The sequence below is a fragment of the Pectinophora gossypiella genome, chromosome 3 (assembly GCF_024362695.1).
Source record: "Pectinophora gossypiella chromosome 3, ilPecGoss1.1, whole genome shotgun sequence".
Classification (NCBI taxonomy): Eukaryota; Metazoa; Arthropoda; class Insecta; order Lepidoptera; family Gelechiidae; genus Pectinophora; species Pectinophora gossypiella.
Window position 1 is genome coordinate 8,673,608 of NC_065406.1, and position 20,963 is coordinate 8,694,570.

General features: G+C 37.3%; 2 protein-coding genes across 2 annotated transcripts; one reads left to right on the forward strand and one right to left on the reverse strand.

Moving 5' to 3' along the window:
• Positions 1-89: 89 nt before the first annotated feature.
• Positions 90-2,016, reverse strand: LOC126381149 (COMM domain-containing protein 2-like). The gene is made up of 5 exons (XM_050030679.1): positions 1,837-2,016; positions 1,509-1,586; positions 1,238-1,320; positions 895-1,068; positions 90-484 (listed from the first exon to the last, which is right to left on the reverse strand). Exons 1-5 carry the CDS (start codon positions 1,901-1,903, stop codon positions 164-166), a joined length of 723 nt encoding a protein of 240 aa, XP_049886636.1. The 5' UTR covers positions 1,904-2,016; the 3' UTR covers positions 90-163.
• A 1,474-nt stretch (positions 2,017-3,490) lies between these two features.
• On the forward strand, positions 3,491-20,003 carry LOC126382046 (AP-3 complex subunit delta). The gene is made up of 18 exons (XM_050031732.1): positions 3,491-3,749; positions 3,838-3,933; positions 4,134-4,403; positions 4,524-4,653; positions 5,758-5,897; positions 7,257-7,330; positions 8,505-8,653; positions 11,281-11,426; positions 12,155-12,356; positions 13,051-13,222; positions 13,862-14,027; positions 14,581-14,747; positions 15,548-15,715; positions 16,246-16,390; positions 16,887-17,016; positions 17,791-17,913; positions 18,263-18,392; positions 19,142-20,003. The coding sequence occupies exons 1-18, from the start codon at positions 3,654-3,656 to the stop codon at positions 19,500-19,502; spliced, it is 2,865 nt and encodes a 954-aa protein (XP_049887689.1). The 5' UTR covers positions 3,491-3,653; the 3' UTR covers positions 19,503-20,003.
• Positions 20,004-20,963: the final 960 nt, after the last annotated feature.

Consider the following 20,963-nt stretch of genomic DNA (forward strand, 5'->3'; position numbering starts at 1 on the left):
GGATAAAACACTTATTAATGACAAAATACTGTTAAGTTATTATAAAACCGAAAAGTTTGTGTAAAGAATTAAAACATTTTAATATGCTACACATTTTTTATTTATTTCTATAAAAATACTTACACAATTTCTGTTACTTATTACCAGGTTATTAGGGCACACACTACAATGCTCTTTGAACTTTACGTACATGTTGACTCTTGGATTCTTTCAAAGCTTGGTCTAATTTATTGGTAAGATTTATTAAGTTTGGTAAGTCTAGCTGTAGTAGCACATGATTTATAATATTCTGGCATTGACTGGCCGTCTTCGAGTCTCGTATATTGGAGTTAATGTGTACAGGCGATGTGCATTTACTTTCATTGATTGAGTCGATATCCTTTCCCTTTTCATCTTTATTCTGTCCAAAATGTTTCGGAGTCATTAGTATAAAATCTACTGCAACCATTGGCTTTATTTGTTCTTCGCAATGTCTTGACGCCACCTGTAAAGAGCACGCAGTTGAGGTAGGGTAAATGTTATGGAACCTATAAGTGAAGGGTAATTTACTTCATTTCTAGGATTTTATGACATTTATAATTCATCATATCGTGCTAAGTAATCCATGTTTATATAAATCGCACAAAGGCGTTAGTAGAGGCAGTTGAATTGTGTGCAAACATATTACAAAAACAACATATTATATAACAGCAAAATAAGGATGAAATCTTGAATTCAGAAACTATTTAATATATTTTTATTATTTACAAAAATGATTTTTAAATTAATCCAAAATTTATGAATTCAAGTTAATGTCCAAATAATCCTTTTAAATAATAAAATAATAATTTTTATTATTGTGACATATTCTGTACATAGATTTAATAATTTTATTATTAATAAAGTATTTTTCACCTGGATTTCAAACCTCCATCTAAGGTCCTGGTATGAGGGGTCTTTCTGTTGTAAAAGGTATAAAGCTCCAGATAGCTCAGTTTTCTTTGTCACATACAATTTGAGCAGAACCTCCTGTTGTTCTGAAGAGAAACCAGCTAATGCTAGGGAAGACTTGAAGTCACCATCTGATAACTAACATTTACAATTAATCCACAATAAATTAGGACAGTTGATAAAAAATATACAATATTAAATGCTTGTTTGGGCTTTATATCAAAAGTTGAATACTTCAAAATAATATAATATCATCATTATAGGTATTATGGACGAGATATCAAATAAATATCTGCTTGCAACTTACGTTATGTTTACATGCTTCTACAATGAGGTACACTAAAGCATGGACCACATTTTGTATCATAGGTAGAGCAACATTTAGTTTTTCTGAAAATAAATAAGGCCAATCTTTAAAAAATTTAATTATAAATAAAATAATTAATAGATTTCAAAATTATATGTAATGTAATTTCACACTTTGAATTAAATAACAAATGCATTAATCTATAATAAAAAAAATTTTTATTTTTATTATAGATTAATGCACATATTCCAACAATTTTACTATTGATTACCTGCAGCAACAGCATACTTTTTACCGTTACTCCCATTATTCAAATACTCTATGGCAAGCTTACAGAAGTCGACCAAAACTGAAACAAACAAACAATTCTGCCTCAGCTAGTAAATAGTACATATACATGCTAGTCAAAGGCTTGAAACTGGTAAAAAATATCTGCTGTAATGAATAACTTTGTTATAAAATATCTTCGTGGGCACTAATACAATTCTACACTCCAATCTGGTATTATATATTATTAACAATATATTTACACGACTTCTTATTAATTACTTGGGAAAATGAAGTAAAACTAAATGTAAACAACTTTTTGAAATAAGTACCTTGTGTGGAATGTTGGTGAAGTAGACTAAGGTGTTCCTTTTGCAAATCACTGAGAAAAATTATCATTTTGCTATGTTATTATCGCTTAAACGTCTAGTTTAAAAAATAAAATCAATTAATAAATATTAAATAAACAAACGAATTCACAATATATTATGACAGCCCAACCCATCAGTCTAGTGTTGCCGCTCGATAGTGCCCTATCGATAGTTTTCGATCGAACTATCGATAGTTTACCAAAAAACGATAGTATCGATAATTAATCGATAGTATCGATACTATCGATAGTATCGATAGCTCTTTTTTGGCGATACTATTGATAAGCAACGATAGTATCGATACTATCGATAGTATCGATACTATCGATTAATTATCGATACTATCGTTTTTTGGTAAACTATCGATAGTTCGATCGAAAACTATCGATAGGGCACTATCGAGCGGCAACACTAGACTGATGGGATGGGTATCGATACTATCGATAGTATCGATAGTTAAAAGATGAAAAACTATCGATAGTATCGATACTATCGATAGTATCGATAGTTGAAAAACAAAAAACTATCAATACTATCGATACTATCGATAGTATCGCTCTTCGATATTACGCAAGCTATCGATACTATCGATAGTATCGATACTATCGATAGTTTTGTATGATCGATAGTGACCTTAATTTCGATAGTATTGTAAAAAAAATCCTATCCACTCCACTTAACAGTGTTTTTTTAAGTTTAGAGAATTGCCTACTTCAAAACCAAATATCCACTGCAAAAACACCCACGAAATATAAAATATATTAAATACGAGCTTTAAATGGTGTGAATTGTTCCACACAATGCTACATTCAATACTATCGAAATTATGGTCACTATCGATCGTACAAAACTATTGATAGTATCGATACTATCGATAGTATCGATAGCTTGCGCAATATCGAAGAGCGATACTATCGATAGTATCGATAGTATTGATAGTTTTTTGTTTTTCAACTATCGATACTATCGATAGTATCGATACTATCGTTGCTTATCAATAGTATTGCCAAAAAAGAGCTATCGATACTATCGATACTATCGATAGTATCGATACTATCGATAGGCCTATCGATTGGGTACATGATTTTGGCTGTTTACTATCGATAGTAAAACTATCGATTTTTCGGCAACACTACACCAGTCGGCAATTTGACATTTATTTTTTTAATTACCAGTGATAAGTCTGATAAGTGATATGCATAGACTGGACATTCCATACAGCTGAGTACGAAATAAAATTATTTAGTTTTAATGTTCACATATTGATGATTTTAGTCAAATTTAAAGACATGAAATTAGTAAATATTAAAAAAAATTGCATAAAATAGTAAAAAATACTGATAAATGTATTTTTCTTTTTTCAATAGCTTTCTCTATAAATGTAACTTTACTAGAGATGCCCAGAATTCAACAATTAATAAATCGAGAGTTTAGCTGTCTAGAATGCTAGAACTACATTATCAACAGGCAAATTATTGAATGCCATAAAATATTACTGTACATTATGAAAAGTGGTATATTTTATAAAAAAATCATGTTAATTACGTCCATGATATCATAACAGAACTATGATCGTTAATCGGTTTTCAATATTACAAGCAGCACTAATGCCAACATTGCAGCCATGAAATGTCATTTCTTTCATGAGAGTTGTTGAGTTTTTTGACATGATAAAAATTCACGAAAATCGTCACAATTTCAGTGCAGTGCGGTCATGATTTTGGATTTTTTTAGTTATTTTCTGTTAGTTTTAATGCTTTGAATAAAATTTAAACAACATGGCTTTGAAGAAAGTGAAAGGGAATTTTGAACGAATGTTCGATAAAAATCTTACTGATTTGGTTCGAGGAATCAGAAATAACAAAGATAATGAGGTATATAATTGTATTTATCGTTGTAACCAGTACAAACACATTAATTGTTTATGTCCATATGAAGTAATACGAAATTGTCTAATTATAGGCGAAGTACATAGCCCAATGCATGGAAGAAATAAAGGTAGAGTTACGCCAGGATAACATCGCAGTGAAAGCGAATGCAGTAGCGAAACTCACATATGTAAGTAGTTACTGTTGTAGATACACGAATTTATGTTCCAATGTAGTCATAAATGTTGACTTTCTATTTGACAAAATTATACCACCAATTTTTTAAGTAAAATGGAAATTATATAGGAAGTTTGATTTCCGATCAATATTCTTGTATTAAATTTACCTTTTAAACTGCTTCACTTGCTTCATTTCCTATGATTGTTTCAGTTACAAATGCTGGGCTATGACATATCCTGGGCTATATTCAACATTATAGAAGTTATGAGTTCAAATAAGTTCACTCACAAAAGAATTGGATATTTAGCAGCTAGTCAATCATTCCATGCAGATTCAGAACTCCTCATGCTTACTACAAACATGATTAGGAAGGACTTGAATGCTCAGAACCAATATGAGGCTGGACTTGCACTTAGCGGGCTCAGCTGTTTCATATCCCATGACTTAGCCAGGGATCTGGCTAATGACATCATGACATTAGTAAGTATTTATTGTTTACAACTCAATACTCACAAAGGAAATAAATAAAAACACAAGATTGCTAATCTGAGACTTCTCTTTATTTTTAAAACAATATTCTGACTAAAAGAAATATTTTAGATGAGCTCCACAAAGCCATACCTGAGAATGAAGGCTGTGCTGATGATGTACAAGGTATTCCTAAGGTATCCAGATGCATTGAGGCCAGCTTTTCCCAAGTTGAAAGAAAAATTAGAGGATCCTGATCCTGGTAAGTTCAAAATAAAATTAGCATTTTCATTATACTCTATGGGTTATTTTTATATAAATTGATGATCAGAATTATGATTTAATAATTCCTCACAGTATTAGTAGCAGTAGGAATAAATAGGCTATTGAAGATAATATTTTCTTAATAAGTAAAAGTATTATGGAGCTTTTCCAGTGCAAGTTCCAATCCAGAGCATACATATAATAGATTGATAGATAAATATAGCTATTAATTGCACAAATAGTAGACTGCATTATGATAAAACATTTATATGACAACAACTCCAAAATAATTTTATTTTAGTTTGGAAGCTCTAAAAATTATGCTGTCCTTTATTTACAATGAGTGTGGAAGAAAAAAAATCAAATTCAAATCATTTATTGTGACACACAGGTACAGTGGGTAGATGAAAAAAGTGTGTGTGTGTGTGTGTTAAAGTGGGTGGGTGAGAAATAACCTTTCTTTCAGAATTATCATTATTAAACTTTAATTGTACACATTAATATATAATGACAAAAATAGGTACAAAAGGTAAACTTATCTCTAAATAAAAGAGACCTCTTCTAGCCAACCCCACATGGTGAGAGAGGTCAATAAACATGGGAAGACCCAAAGTGTACAAATAAAAAAAACGTATATACATACATACAAATATATACGTGTGTATATTATCCTATACCTATCCTAGTTAAATAAAACTAAATTTGTATCTGCCAGAATCAGTGTTGTTTGCACCTTTTATTTTCAAACATTGATTCTTATGGTATTACAAATTAAAAATAAATGTAATTTATTGCCATTTTTTTATAATATCTACAATCAGACGCAAGACTAATCAGATTTGATGTGTGATTATTGAATAATTAGAAGTAAAGCAACTAATGTCACCATCTGTCATAGTAGTCAGTGCCCAAGAACATCCTTTCTTTTGAGCCTCTGCACTCTGTTGCTAGCTTCCAAAAGCATAGTTACTAAGGGATTTGTATGGTTACTCAACCGTTTCTTATGCCTTTTGTTGTACTAATCTTAATTTAATTTTATCTGTGGTATTTTAAATAAAGCACAAGGGTATAGAGATGAGTAAACATTGATCATGTAACCCAGGTGTCCAGTCAGCGGCAGTGAATGTGGTGTGCGAGCTTGCCAGGAAGAACCCTAAGAACTACCTCTCCCTGGCACCCGTATTCTTCAAGTTGATGACTACATCCACCAATAACTGGATGCTCATAAAGATCATCAAACTGGTATGCAACCCATATTTTTAATAGAACTTGTTAATTGTGAAACTATTAATGATAGGCATATTTCAATACCATTGTTAAGCTCTAGTAAAAGTAAGTGGTAGTGTTCAATCAAATACAAAAAGATATACAATCTTTTTTTTATTTTATCTGAAATAATATATTTTTTTATGTGATGTGATTTTCCTAATATTTACTAGAGATGTTTATTTATTTATTTGTAACAATAACATTCAAAAATGTCAACCATTTGGTACATATTGTACTCAACAGAGTATACTGTTTGGATAACTTGTATCATTATTTGTTCTACAAACCTATGACTGAATCTCATTGATTGTGAATTTTCACAGTTTGGTTTAATGACCCAATATGAACCTGATATCGGAAGAAAAATTACTCAAAGCCTGATAGATCTTATTTGCAGGTACAAAAATATAGTGTTTAAAAGAGTTTACAAATGCTAGACTCATCCACCACACCTCACCATTTTGATCTTCAATATGAAATAGTGACAAATACCACATTTTGTCGATACATGGGCAGGCTTAACATTTACGCAACTAGGCAGTCTTTGTTACACCTACTTTTTTAATATACAGGGTGTTAGTAACATCATAACGAAAACTTTAAGGGATGAGTCAGACCATGATTCTGAGTTGATATCGCAAAAGTAAGGACCTGGCTGAAAGTAAGGAATAATTTAAAAAAACCGACGGAAAATTTTCCTTGATATCAACTCAGAATCAAAGTTTGAATCATCCCCCTCAGTATTCGTTATGGTGTCACTAACACCCATACATACTTGTATGGCTACCTGTGCGTACTTATACGGGATGTTAGTGACATCGTAACGAATACCGAGGACGCTGATCTGATACAGCTTGAATAGAATTGAAAATAATTAAAAAAAAAAAACAAAAAAGGTTCATGAATTTTGCGACGGAAAATTCCTCTTGATATTAACTCAGAATCATGGTCTAAAGCAAACCTCTCAGTATTCTTATAATTGCGGTAACAAAACTTTTAACTAAAGTATGATTTAGTGTTACGAATTATGTAGCTGTGACAAGGTCTGTTTATAGTTGCAACATTCAATTCGATAAGCATGCCAATGGGAACAAAATTCCACATGAACCGACACTCAGTTATTGGCACATCTCACATTTTGAATTATTTTCGCTGCTGGATAAGGTTTGGTTTATAAATATTATTTAAATCAATAAAATACATGAATAGACATGGGTCGGGGTTGGTAGTGAGACATATTACTCTACAAAATTACAAGGAGTGGCGTCGTGGACAACATCTAGTATCGTCAACATAAGCTAGTCTTATGTAGCGTCATTGTGTTTGTTGCAGTTTGGTGCCTTAACCCCATTAGAGCCCCGACTTGGCAAGAAACTGATAGAACCATTAACTAATTTAATTCATAGGTGAGTCAGTTGTTGTCAATCAAATAAATACTTTACTAACACATTGGTCTCTATGGGGTGAAGGGAGATTAGTTCTATGTTGTATTGCTAAATTGTGGGCAGATATAGAACATTGTAACTTGTTGTTAGTGAAAGTTTCTTCTAATCTTGTTGTACCTATACCTATCGTTGACGTGGCTGCTTTCACCGCTTTTTATGTCTTATTTTTCCTTTTTAGATATGCTTGGGACATAACTTGCATCTGTGTCGTAAACGTAAATCTCTGTTAGAAATATTGCTTAATATTTTCATCCTTGAATTTTGTAAAATATATGTACTAAATCTAAATATTGCTTCCTACAAATGAATCTTAAAGATTTAGTTGCCAGATTTTTAATTATAAATCGTCGGAAATATTTGTCTAAGTAACGCACTGTGCAGTCGCACTTTAACATCGTTTTACTATAGCGCTTGCGGCACGGGCTCAGCGCGGTGCAAATTATATCGAGGGTATCGACCAATAGACGCAGCGAATGTTTTCTTCGTGGATAAACGTCCTGCGGTTATTGGTCGAAGATCTGAACATAATTCGCGTCGCGTGGAAAGACGTGCCGCGGATGCAATATGCAATACAAGCGGGTACAGTAGGAACGGAATGAAGTAAACCAAAGCTTGTTCAGCTTCCTTTTAGAAAAATAAATTATTTATAATAATATTAAAATAAAAAAAAGGAATTCTTTCCGGCTGGCCATAAAGTTTAAAAAATATATTGGCGTTATTCTACAAGTGTGCAGGTATTTCCGACTGATTACATACGCAATTCCCTCCAAAATTGTACAACTAAAATCTCATGCATATTCTCTGTTTGTAATAAATGCACTATTCCTTGTGCATGCGTAATGTGTATGTCTAATTGTCTAGTAAAAAAAACTTCCCGTTACAAAATAAATAAAGCCCAATACACACGAGAAACATACTGCATAATAATAAATATTTTATTAAATCTCTTTAATAATCAAGCATTGCTTTTACACGAGCGAGCGAGAAAGAATTATAATGCTCTCTTACATTCGTATCTGATGATGAAATATCATAGTATTTTTACCGTCTGTGATGGGCATAATCATAAATAATTATATGAATGTTCCATTGAAGAATATGTGACACGTGAATAATATGCTGTTGTGTTGTGCAGTACGTCGGCAATGTCGCTGTTATACGAGTGCATCAACACGGTGATCGCTGTGCTGATCAGCATAAGCAGTGGCATGCCTGGACACGCCGCCTCCGTGCAACTATGTGTGCAGAAACTCAGAATACTCATAGAAGATAGCGATCAAAACTGTAAGTAGCTTAGCATAAGATCGGCACTTTTAACAGTATCATGTTTACAAGTGCATTTCGATACATAACTCAAATAGCTTACGTAAGGGGCATATACATGGATGGGCACATGCGTTCTCTTGACTAACGGGGGTACGAAACTCTACGTTACTTCGCATCTGGTGTATTATTCCTTATTATATGATCTGGTTGGTGAAAAAACAGCCAAACCCGAAACAATTCTGTTATAACACTTATGTAACAACGTCGAAAGGTGATATTATAATACAGAGTACAAAAAGAGTGCAATTTCGTTTGACAGACATCTTCTATCGTGTGGGTAGTGAGGTGAATTACCTACCTCATCAACCCTGGTGTCAGGGTTATTATTCAGCCAAAGGCCCCTGACATGGCTCATGTAACGACTACTTACTTACATCAGTAAGTAGTAACCGGGACTAACGGCTTAACGTGCCTGCCTAAGCACGGATCATGTTACTTTTTGGACAATTAGGTGATCAGCCTGTAATGTCATAACCAAACTAGGGATCACAAAGTGTTTTTTTTTGTTATATGTCCGGGGTTCAAACCCGGGACCTCCGGATCGTGAGCCCAACGCTCAACCACTGGACCACGGAGGCCGTTGACAGACATAATTTACGAACTTACGTAGTTTAATCCGATATATAGATGCGTAGTCGGTCATAAGTGAATAATGATGAGTTTATTAGACCCGATCTTTTACTTCCGTTAGTCGATGCATGGTGATAGAAAGCATGTTTTTATTACTTTGCTAAATGTAGCAATAAATGACAGACACAGACTGACAGACAACAAAGAGATTATGGAAAGGTTCCGTTTTCCGTTTGAGGTTCCGAACTTGTTACGACGGTGGTGTCGCGATTTCGGTATGCGATAAAACAATTTCATTTTAACGAACCTTTACAAGTGCGTAGTTAGCACAAGTTCAATTAATCCGCACGCTAGTGAACTGTAACTAATGACTTATCAATAAGAAGCTGAGCCAGTTCAAGTCAGATAAACACACAAAACATAATTCCCGGATTTTTTTACCCAATCATATTACTTATAAAATAACTTACTTACATTTCACCTGATTGTCCGAAAGTATGACGATCTTTGCTTTGGAAGGCACGTAAAGCCGTTGGTCCCGGTTACTTACTACTTACCTACCTGATGTCAGTACGTAGTCGTTACATGAGTCATGTCAGGGGCCTTTGGCGGCTCAACAGTTACCTTGACACCAGGGTTGATGAGGTTGGTATTCCATCACACAACCCACACGATAGAAGAAGAGACTTATGAAAGAGATATATTCGATAAAATGTAGAAGATACAGAATATTTTTAAACGACGGATGTTTCGTAATTCGTCGTCCATTATCAGTTTTTTAATAGCCGAATCGAACTGTTTATGCAAATGTTGAGAGCCGACACGATTTTATTTAGATGCTAATACATACGATAAATAAACTCACGCCTATTTCCCACCGGGGTAAGTAGAGACTATGGAATTCCATTTGCTTCGGTCCTAGCGCACTTCTCTTGCGTCCTCCACATCGTTTCATACACGCACGACGGTTTAGAGTAGATCGTACTAAACCTTTTCTAAGAACATCTAAATAATAATAATAATAAAAAAGGTTATTCAGGTGAAACATCTCTTGGATCAATTGTGTACCTATCTATATAATAAGAGATAAAATTCATATGCGTATCATCTCCTTAGCTTATCCCGTTTTTCACAGTGTCCGCTTACCTAACCTGAAGATTTGACAGGTCCGGTTTTTTTACAGACTGCCTGTCTGACCTTCCAACCCGCGAAGGGAAACCCAGCATTTCTCGGGTATATGAGTTTCCTCACGATGTTTTCCCTCACTGTAGAGCATGTGATAATCATTTATGATCCAAACATGAATTCGAAAACAAATTCGAAATCATTGGTTTAGGCCTGTGCTGGGTTTCGAGCCTGTGACCTCAAATTGAGAGTCAAGCGTTCTACCAACGAGGCTATCACGGCTCAGTAAAATTCATATGCGTATGCTGATTACTTATAAATGTAGCCATGTTGGAATATTTGTGAGTGTTCAACGTTTCTGGGAGTGAGCTATTGATAAACGTTCGATGACGCTGCCGCATATTTGCAGATAGTAGGTACTTGCATTTATTTATCACTGTAAATAAACTGTACCCAACACATACATGACATACGTATATATAAACTCACACCCGTAATCCCTAATCGGGTGGGCAGAGCCACAAACCACTGCACCCGAAGTTTGTGGTATTATGAAATAATTCTATCAGTAAAGTAACGGCTTCCGTGGTCCAGTGCCGTTATGCTCACGATCCGGAGGTCGCGGGTCCGAATCCCGGTGGGGAAATATCACAAAAATTACTTTGTGATCCCTAGTTCGGTTAGGATATTACAGGCTGATCACCTGATTGTCCGAAAGTAAGATAATCCACTTGTTGTCAGTTTGTTGCCTAATCGCGTACTGAGGAATGTCAGAGCAGGCATCGCTATTTCTGCTCTAACTTGTCATCCCACTTTTGAGCACTCATGTTCAATATAACGGTAGTTATATACAGGTATCTATCAATGCATCTACGCCATATTTGTTCCAGTGAAGTACCTGGGGTTGTTGGCGATGTCGCGGATCCTGAAGTCTCACCCCAAGTCGGTGCAGGCGCACAAGGACCTGGTGCTGGCCTGTCTCGACGACAAGGACGAGTCCATCCGGTTGCGGGCGCTCGGCCTCCTATACGGCATGGTAACTAGAACAAACTGGAGGAGTTCTTGTCTTGTATTATTTTTTGTCTTGTTTAACGGCCTCTGTGGCCCAGTGGTTCAAATCAAATCAAATATACTTTATTGCACACAACATACAGAACAGATTCACACAGATGAAGATAGATACAGTACAATCTGGCGGCCTTATTGCTAAGCAGCAATTTCTTCCAGGCAACCAGTGGATAGGAAACATTATTACAATTTGGTGCGGTTCAACGTTGGGCTCACAATGTGAAGGCCCCGGGTTCGAATACCGGTGGGTACATACCACAAAAAATACTTTAGGAAGATGATTTGGTCTTAGTCATGGCTCACGATGGAAATGAGAATGGGGTTTATTCTTGTTAATTCAAATATTCTAATAAATAAATAAAGAATCAATAGGATTTATAACATAATAAAAAATACGTTATTGCACTAATAGGAAAATACGAAACAAAAGAGAAATAGAAAGATATATTTTTTGTATATTGTAAAAAATAAATAAAAATATATTGAATATTGATTTTTTGTATTGTGAAATTGCTCTAGAGCAATAAGGCCGCCCAAATTGTAATGTATTCATGTGTTATGTCTGATTGTTGAAATTTTAGTTCTGTGCAATAAAGTATATTTGATTTGTAGAACTCGTAGCAAGATTTCGTTTCGGCTATTCAACTCGGAAGTTCTGAGTCAGAACCAGCACTTAAAACTTCATTTGCACCCCAGGTATCAAAGAAGAATCTAATGGAAATAGTAAAGAAGCTGATGGTCCACATGGAGCGAGCAGAAGGCACGCTGTACCGTGACGAGTTGCTCACACGCATCATTGAGATCTGCGCGCAGAACAACTACCAGCACGTGCTGCACTTCGAGTGGTACATCACTGTCTTGACCGAGCTCACCGAGATGGAGACTAGCGCGAAACACGGTGAGCTGTCTAATAAAAAAAAACTTTATTTCGGACAATTTTACATCCATATTGCTGACATACATAAACACAAAAGCCTAATGAATTACTTTTTTAAATTAATGATATTTTTAGTTTTATTTTTTTTTTTTTTACTGAAAGAAGAAGATTCGCGGAAATTTAGATTTCGAACGTCTGTCTGTTTGGTTGGTCTTTAATGTTTTACTCGGATAGAACTATAGACGTCGTCTAATAGACAACCGATCTCTGTTAAAAAGTGCCCGCGATATACAACCGATATTGCACTTTATTTGAACAGTCATAACATCTTACTTTGAGGGAGCGAATTTATACTATCTCTACATAACTTAATGTATACATATTTATAACATGGTTCAGACGCATTTTTAGAAAAACTCCTTAGCGAATGTGAGTCCTTTTGTTTATAGGATGTCAGTGGATAGAACTATCAAATTTGAAAAATGAGATCTGGGGGTTTAGAAAAGCCACATCAAAGCAATACATCTTAAAAAGAATATTGCTATTTGACATTTGTGTGCATTGCGCACTTACTTTTGTATGCGCAAATTTCAAATTGCAATATTGCTTTTTTAGATGAATTGCTTCGAAGTGGTCTTTTTAACTCCTTGAACATCGTGGCTTGTGGTGGTCCCGTCGGGTGTCGCTCGGTGTAACAGTGGGTGTGTTGGTCCAGGCGTGATCCTGGCGTCGCAGCTGACGGAGGTGGGCGCGCGCGTGGCGGACGTGCGCGCGTTCGCGGCGCGCGAGTGTGCGCAGCTGGTGGCGCGCGCCGCCGCCGCGCCGCCCGGGCCCGCCTCCAGGGAGGTGCTCTACGCCGCCGCATACGTGCTGGCCGAGTACTGCAGGTCACTAATTCATGGATTCATAACGTAACCACATCCCGGACACTTCATACAAAAAACCTCGTTTTACACAGACCCTACAGATTGACGTTATCGTACACGGGCATCTGTGTGTATGACGTCTGATGCCCATACGATTATAGACTAAATTAAGAATGGTGGTTGTAACATAAACTTGTAAGCTTGTATACGTGTCACTGCTGGGCATAAGCTTCCCACAATCAACCGGAGGACCTATAGAGCATACTCAACCGCTCTGCTCCACTGCAGGTTTGTGGACGCGTTTATGGTAGCATCCCGGAATCAATGGCTTAACATGTATCCCGAAGCACGGAATCATCTCACTTTACCGGACAATCAGGTGATTCAGCCTGCAATGTCCTAGCTAAACAAAGGAGAGCCTCAAAGTGATTTTCGGCAGGATTCGTATAAAAATGTTATTATTGAACATTCTTTGTAAACTTGTTGACGTCGAAAAAATAACGAATATGCATACTAATTGTCGACCGCTTTCTAAAATCATATAGTATTAAATGTATCGCTCCCAGCGTACATACATTTAGAAACGCTGGATAACCCGTACGACGTGTAAGTTATTTTTTGCTGTGTGTGAAATTAAACCTGAAATGTACGTCACTCCAGCGAGGAGTCGGTGATGCGCGAGTCGATCTCCCCGCTGACGCTGTGCGCGGGGGTGGGCGGCGGCGGCATGCGCGCCCGCGCCGTGTGCGTGCACGCCGCGCTCAAGCTGGCCGCCAAGCTGCTGCTCGCGTACGAGCGGCGCGGGGACATGGACGCCGCGCTCTCGGTGTGTATCGCCATCGCCATATCATCATCATTCATTTAACAGCCACTCTCTTGTCTCTTACATTGCATTCTCCGTCCTTGTCTATCGAAGGCCAATTCTTTGATTTCCCTATAAGACACTTTCGCCTTTTCTTTGTACTATAGGAAACAAAAATATTATTCCATATAAGACTAAAATTGTTTAATAATAAAAGCTCATGACTATATACCATTTATTGTGGTAGTCAGAGGTACAACCATCGCAAGATTAACTAAGTAACCCACACCTCATCGAGTTTTCTGTCAGACCAACGTGATAGGTGGGTAAAGGTAATGGTTGAGTCAACTATTTTAGTTAAAACTGCATTTAATGTAAATTAATAATTCATTGGTGCAAGTCCGGTATCGAGATTTGAACCGTCGCTCCCCATTTGAGAAGTAAGCCGATGAACCATAGGTCCCAGTGACTATAGTACATGGGAAACCAAACCAAAGTAAAATACTGTACTGTAACGTACCATTTATGTTCTTGTAACGACGAATGACTAGCTAAACTTTGATCAACCTTTTCACAGGTAATCCGTGAGACGCTAGCGGGCATGCGGCCGCTGCTATGCAGCGAGGACATGGAAGTACAGGAGCGCGCGCACAACGGCACCGCTCTACTGACGCTCGTGCTGCGCCGGCTGAGCCCCACCGACGCCGCGCTGCAGGACGCGCCGCTCATAGAGCACCAACACAGGTACTATCTTACACCACACCAATACAGGTGCTAGCTCACCCCGTATCAACATAGTTACAGCGCACCTCGTACCAACACGGGTGTAGCTCATTCTGTAACAACACAGGTGCTAGCTCACACCGCACCAATATAGGTGCAGCTTACCCTGTACCAACACAGGTGTAGCTCACTCTGTACCAACATAGGTGCTAGCTCACACCGCACCAATATAGGTACAGCTCATTCTGTAGCAACACAGGTGCTGGCTCACACCGCACCAATATAGGTGCAGCTCACCCTGTACCAACACAGATGTAGCTCACTCTGTAACAACACAGGTGTTAGCTCACACCGCACCAATATAGGCACAGCTCACCTGTACCAACACAGGTGTTAGCTCACCCTGCACCAATACAGGTGCTACCTCACCCCGCACCAACATAGACACAGCTCACCTGTACCAACACAGGTGTTAGCTCACCCTGCACCAACGTAGTTAGGTGCTAGCTCACCCCGCACCAACATAGGCACAGCTCACCTGTACCAACACAGGTGTTAGCTCACCCTGCACCAACATAGTTAGGTGCTAGCTCATCCCGCACTAATACAGGTGCTACCTCACCCCGCACCAACATAGGCACAGCTCTCCTTGTACCAACACAGGTGGACCCCACCTCAACAGAGGTGCTACCTCAACCAGCACCAACATTAGCACTACCTTACACCGTGTGGTGTAGTAGATCACGTAGTTTTAAAAATTATAAAGAAGTCAAAAAGCTAAAGCTTCAGGTTTTATAGTATAGTAATCTATTGTATTACAGCAACGGTCTCGTGGGTATCGAGAAGGAAAAAGACGAAGGAGCTATGAACGGCGAGGACAGTCCGCAGGGTTTCAGCGGCGGCTTGATCGAAGAGCTGGCGGACCTGTTCGACGGAGAACTCAAGCCGGTCGCGCCTAAAGCACAGAAGAAAGTGCCCATGCCTCCTGAGTACGTATTTTGACTGATATTATTTTACAATATAAAAACTTTAATTGCACACAAAAGAAACAATTGGTACAAAAGGCGATATTATAATACAGACATCTCAAAAAGACTCCCCTCATCGTCTGACGTACGCTGACTTCCCCCGGAGGTGTTGTCTATCTAACACATTGAAACTTACTAATGTAGGGTAGGAACTGAACTTTGGTAACCAGATACGGACATGTTTTTTTTTCTTGCTTGATAACCAGTTACGATAATGGAATTTACTTGTCGTTTTTGTAACCATGTTTCATAGCCAGCTACGAAAATGTTTTTTTTCTCTGTTCATAACTGGTTATTAATTAATAAATATATTTAGGATTTAGGATTACTCACCAGCGACATGCTGTATTCGCAGTAAGGCTATATCCTATGGTCCGCTTACCAATGTGCGTTTCCAGATGAAGGAAAGTATATTGATGTAAAAAAATACGATTCAAGGTGTAACTATACCAAATGAGATATTTCTCAGTTTGAATTTGGTATTTTTCCAGATTGGACCTAAGTCAGTGGACGTCCCGCGACCGCTGGTCGTCGGAGAGTTCGAGCTCAGAGGACGAGGGCGCCACCGCCGTGTTCACTGCGCCGCAGCCCGAGCCGCGCCCGTTGCAGGCACTCACCGCGGAGGAGCTCAACATGGTTACTATACTATAACATAACATTACACTGCCTGAAGAAATTAGAATATAGAATTGGTATGACTTTGTTCTTCTTCTTATCGTGTGGGTTGTGAGGTGAATTACCAACCTCATCAACCCTGGTGTCAGGGTTACTATTGAGCCGCCAAAGGCCCCTGACATGACTCATGACTCTGTTGAATATAATGAATATAAGGAGCGGAAAATAAAAATGCGTCGTTTGTCGTTACTCCATTTTTTCTCTATATTTTTTTAAATTTAAAGATGGCGCTTGTTTATTACACTGCCCATTTACGTCCCTCGAGGGAGTATGGAGCACGCTGCTATACTGCAGATTGGTGGACGTGTTTGAGGTAGTAGCCAACCCACACTACCAGAACTCACACCGTTCGAACGTCTCCGACTTCGCTTGACAGTGTGTGAAGGGCGAGTGTTTACTGGGGCCATAAAATGCAACTTATAATGTTATAATTTAATTTTGTTTTTGTTATTTTTAGTTACGCGAGGCCCGGCGAGCGGAGCAGGCCAACAACCCTCACTATCTGAAGGATGACTCGCCGCGCTCCTACCAGCAGGAAGACATTCCCATCGCTGAAATTGCCCTCGAGGTGCCTCTCGAGATACACAGTACGTCAGATAGTTTACGTAGACTAACATAGTAACATTCGTATTCTAAAATGTTATCTCAAACTTTCCTTGACTCAATCCTCAGTCGAGGTGACCTTAAGGAAGAACTCGAACTCAGAATTAGTATTCTTAGACGACGCCTCAACGTTATCTCGAGTTCACTCCAGTGAGGTCGAGTGGAGGCATGACGGCATTATCGTATTATTTTGTTGGCAGTATGATATTGTTAGTGGGCTCTGTTTTCCGCATTTATACTCTAAGATGGCCAATTATGCGTGTAATTGTTGACTACGTAAGCCAACCTAACTCCTTCCAGAAGCTCAGAAGCCTCCTGGGGTTTTCACAGGCTTCGCGGAGCGACCCCATTGAGGATTTTTACCCGTTGTGCTGACACTCCCGTGCATTCCAGGATTACATGGGGGGCAGTTTCTTCTGCGTCCAGACAGCCTCTGCAAAGTGGGCTGTCCGTTATCCCTAAATTAAATAGGTGTTTGTTAAGTGGGCAGTATGATATTATGCGCGACTTCAGTAAGTAAAGACCTCAAGTCGAGGATGTAAATGTCAACTTAAAATGCTCAACTGAGGCAGGGTCGAGTTAACATTTGTGTTTGTTATACCCTATAAAAGCGAAAACATCGTTTTCATTTCATGAATAATGGTTACGAAAAGAAAATGACGTAAAGATGACAAAAAAAATTACGTGTATTATTTTCACTATTTTTTTTTCAAACGAGGTCTTTTCATTGCATAATATTATTCACGTTTGTCTTTCAGCCAAGAGATCTGATAAGTACTTAATGTCGAAGGAGAATACGAAGAAGGCAAAGAAGGAGAAACGGTCCACGAAGAAAAGGAAGAGTAAAAAGGAGAGACAGTCTTCCGAGTCTGAGAGCGAAGGTGAGGATAATTAAGACTAAGGGAAGGGTCATGACCCGTTCTCTATTCCAGACACAATATTGAAATAATGGCATTCGAAGGACATTCGGTCCTACATCTCTTTATTCAAATAATCCACCGCACAAACGATGAGGAATATGCCGCGTCATGTGGAAACCTTGGCTGAAAAAGTCTGCATCCAAGTCAAAAACTTTAAAAATATATATATTTTTTTAAATTTATTGCGGCCCTGGTTACTGGACCATTGGCCGAAAAGTGGTACTTAAATAACAAAATTGAGGAAAAAATATATAAAAAACTAGACTAAATATAAATGGTTTGTGATGTGTTTTTTTGTGTGTGTGTGCAGAGGAGCTGTCGGTGTCGCGGCCGGCGGTGGCGGCGGGCGGCGAGCTGCCCGAGGGCGCGGCGCCCTCCGACGACGAGCCCGCGCCGCCGCCCGACGACCCGCACCGCGCGCTCGACCTCGACCTCGACCAGTACCTACCACTTCATACATTATCATTTACAACTAAACTAACGACACCCATGATGGCCATTTAGACAATCCACTATATCCTATTTATATATATATTTATATATATATATATATATATATATATATATATATATATATTTTTAGCCTACAAGATCCCTGCTGCTGGGCAAACACCTCCCCTTCCTCTTACCATTTTTTGCGGTCCTGTGCGTACTCCGGCCAGTCCCTCCGACAAAGGTTTATAACATAATAAAGTACAACAATTCGCTCCGTCAATATAGTAATAAATTAATACGAAACTTGATGAACACAATAAAGTAGTTGTTTGCTCCTTTAACCTCCCTAAAGCAGAGATTTCTATCCACAATAGTTAAACAATAGGATTTGAAAAGGACCTAATGGTATTACGACTTTAACGTAATTATTAATTAATACGAAACTTAACAAGCGAGACAAGTCAAAATGGCCATGATAGCGTGCTAGTTTAAATAAGACACTTGTTACATAAAGCCTCCAGCCGTAACATGGAGGCGGCATATCAAGCCCGGCGCGATATTTGAGCCAATAGAATTGGTTCATTTATCGCGCAGCCAAGGTTGGCTCATTTATCGCACCGCGAACACACACACACATATACTGGCAGTGTGTCACGAGAGCCGAGCAAACAAATTTTATGAAGTTATGTCAAGCTTTTTCCTACTTTTACAGGACACTCATTTTAGTTATTTGACATAAAATTTTATTTTCCAGACCTCTTCGCGAGGACGAACTGTTAACGTCCAGAATACACCAGTACCCGTCTCCTGAAACCGGTTTGCTCAATAAGAAGTCGAAGGAATCCAAAAAGTCCAAATCCACAGAAAAGGGTTCCACCGACAAATCTGTTAAGAAAAAGAAAGAGAAGAAGGCAAAGCACAACAAAGATGTCAATCTACTCGGAGATAATGGTGGAGATGATTTATTAATAACTAATGATAATAATGTAAGCAAAGCTAAAAAGAAGAAATCGAAGAGAGAAGAGAAAGGCGCAGACGGCGACCACGTCAATAGCAGTAGGACCGAAAAACACAAGAAGACTAAAAAGGAACCGAGGCTATCGATTATTTATTGACCTTGAAAATCATCGATACTATTGTTTTTTAAACTATCGATACTTGTTTGATAGTGATCGATAAGCAACACTACACCATTTCCCGATATGATTATGTTTGATTTTCATTAAACGAAGAAATTTAATTAATTTCAGATAGCATGAAACTAAAGTCGGGTATGAAGAAGCTTTAGGGATATCTACGTCTAACAAAGAAGTTGTATAGTTAGTGTATATTCTAATGAATTATGTTACAATATTGCATATTATTAATTGTCCTTGATTCTTGTCACCTTATTCAAGCTGTCTCAGTGCAATTGTTGATTTGAACAACTTAGTGTTTAATGTTTTCATTATCGTTAGTTTCGTAAATATTATAAGACATTGTTTTCATTCATATCTCAGTGAAACGTGTCCATATAACAAATTATGTAATATTTCCTTAAGTCAATGTAGCTATGAAATAAAAAAAATATATCTATATGATCATGTACAGGTTTATTAAAATGATTTATGCAAAAACACTTTTGTTTCGTTTGAGTAAGGTCAACTTAAAAATACACAATTAGAAAATATACTCATTAAGAAACTTCGACAATATTGATATCTAATACATACGTACAATACTTACAAAGTCAATATATAATAAAACATGATAAATATATAAAACCCGTGAGCTTTTCTGATAGTAAGTAATAAATAAATTACGATAAAAAATGTTTAAAAATGTAATAAGTAAAACTACTTGTTTCAAATTACTAGTCGAAAATAACTCGATCTAAAATAAAATTGCCTACAAAAGAAATATAAGTATAGTAACATTGTCGTATACTTTTTACGCCGCTACAAATAACTTCCTGGCATTTCCTGGCTTCTGCCGTCAAAGTTGCCACCGCCGCTGCCACTGCTACCACGACCACCTCATTTCTTGTGGGTAATAGATACCTATGAATAATTGCAGTCTCATTTATATTACAAATTATTATTAATTGTCCTTGTTTCTTGTCACTTTATTCAAACTGTCTCAGTAAGTATATTTGTTGATTGGAACAACTTAGTCTTTAATGTTTTTATTAACGTTAGTGTCGTAAATACTTTACGAGTTTGATTTCATACATATCTCGGTGAAACTCCATCTATGTAGCTATGAAATAAAAAAACCATAATCATATTATACAGGTTTATTAAAATGATTTACGCAAAAAACACTTTCTTCGTTAGTGTAAGGTTAACTTAAAAATACACCACTACAAAATATACTCACATAAGAAATTTCGACTATATTGATATGTAAAATATGCTTACAACACTTACAAAGTCAATAAATAAATCATAAAAACATAAATAATATCACTGAGCTTTTCTGAGAGGCAATTTGTTTAGATATATTCGTTATCAAAAATTTATAAGAGGGTAAGTAACAAATTATGATAAAATACTTTGAATAAAACTACTTGTTCCAAATTGCCAGCCGGAAATAAC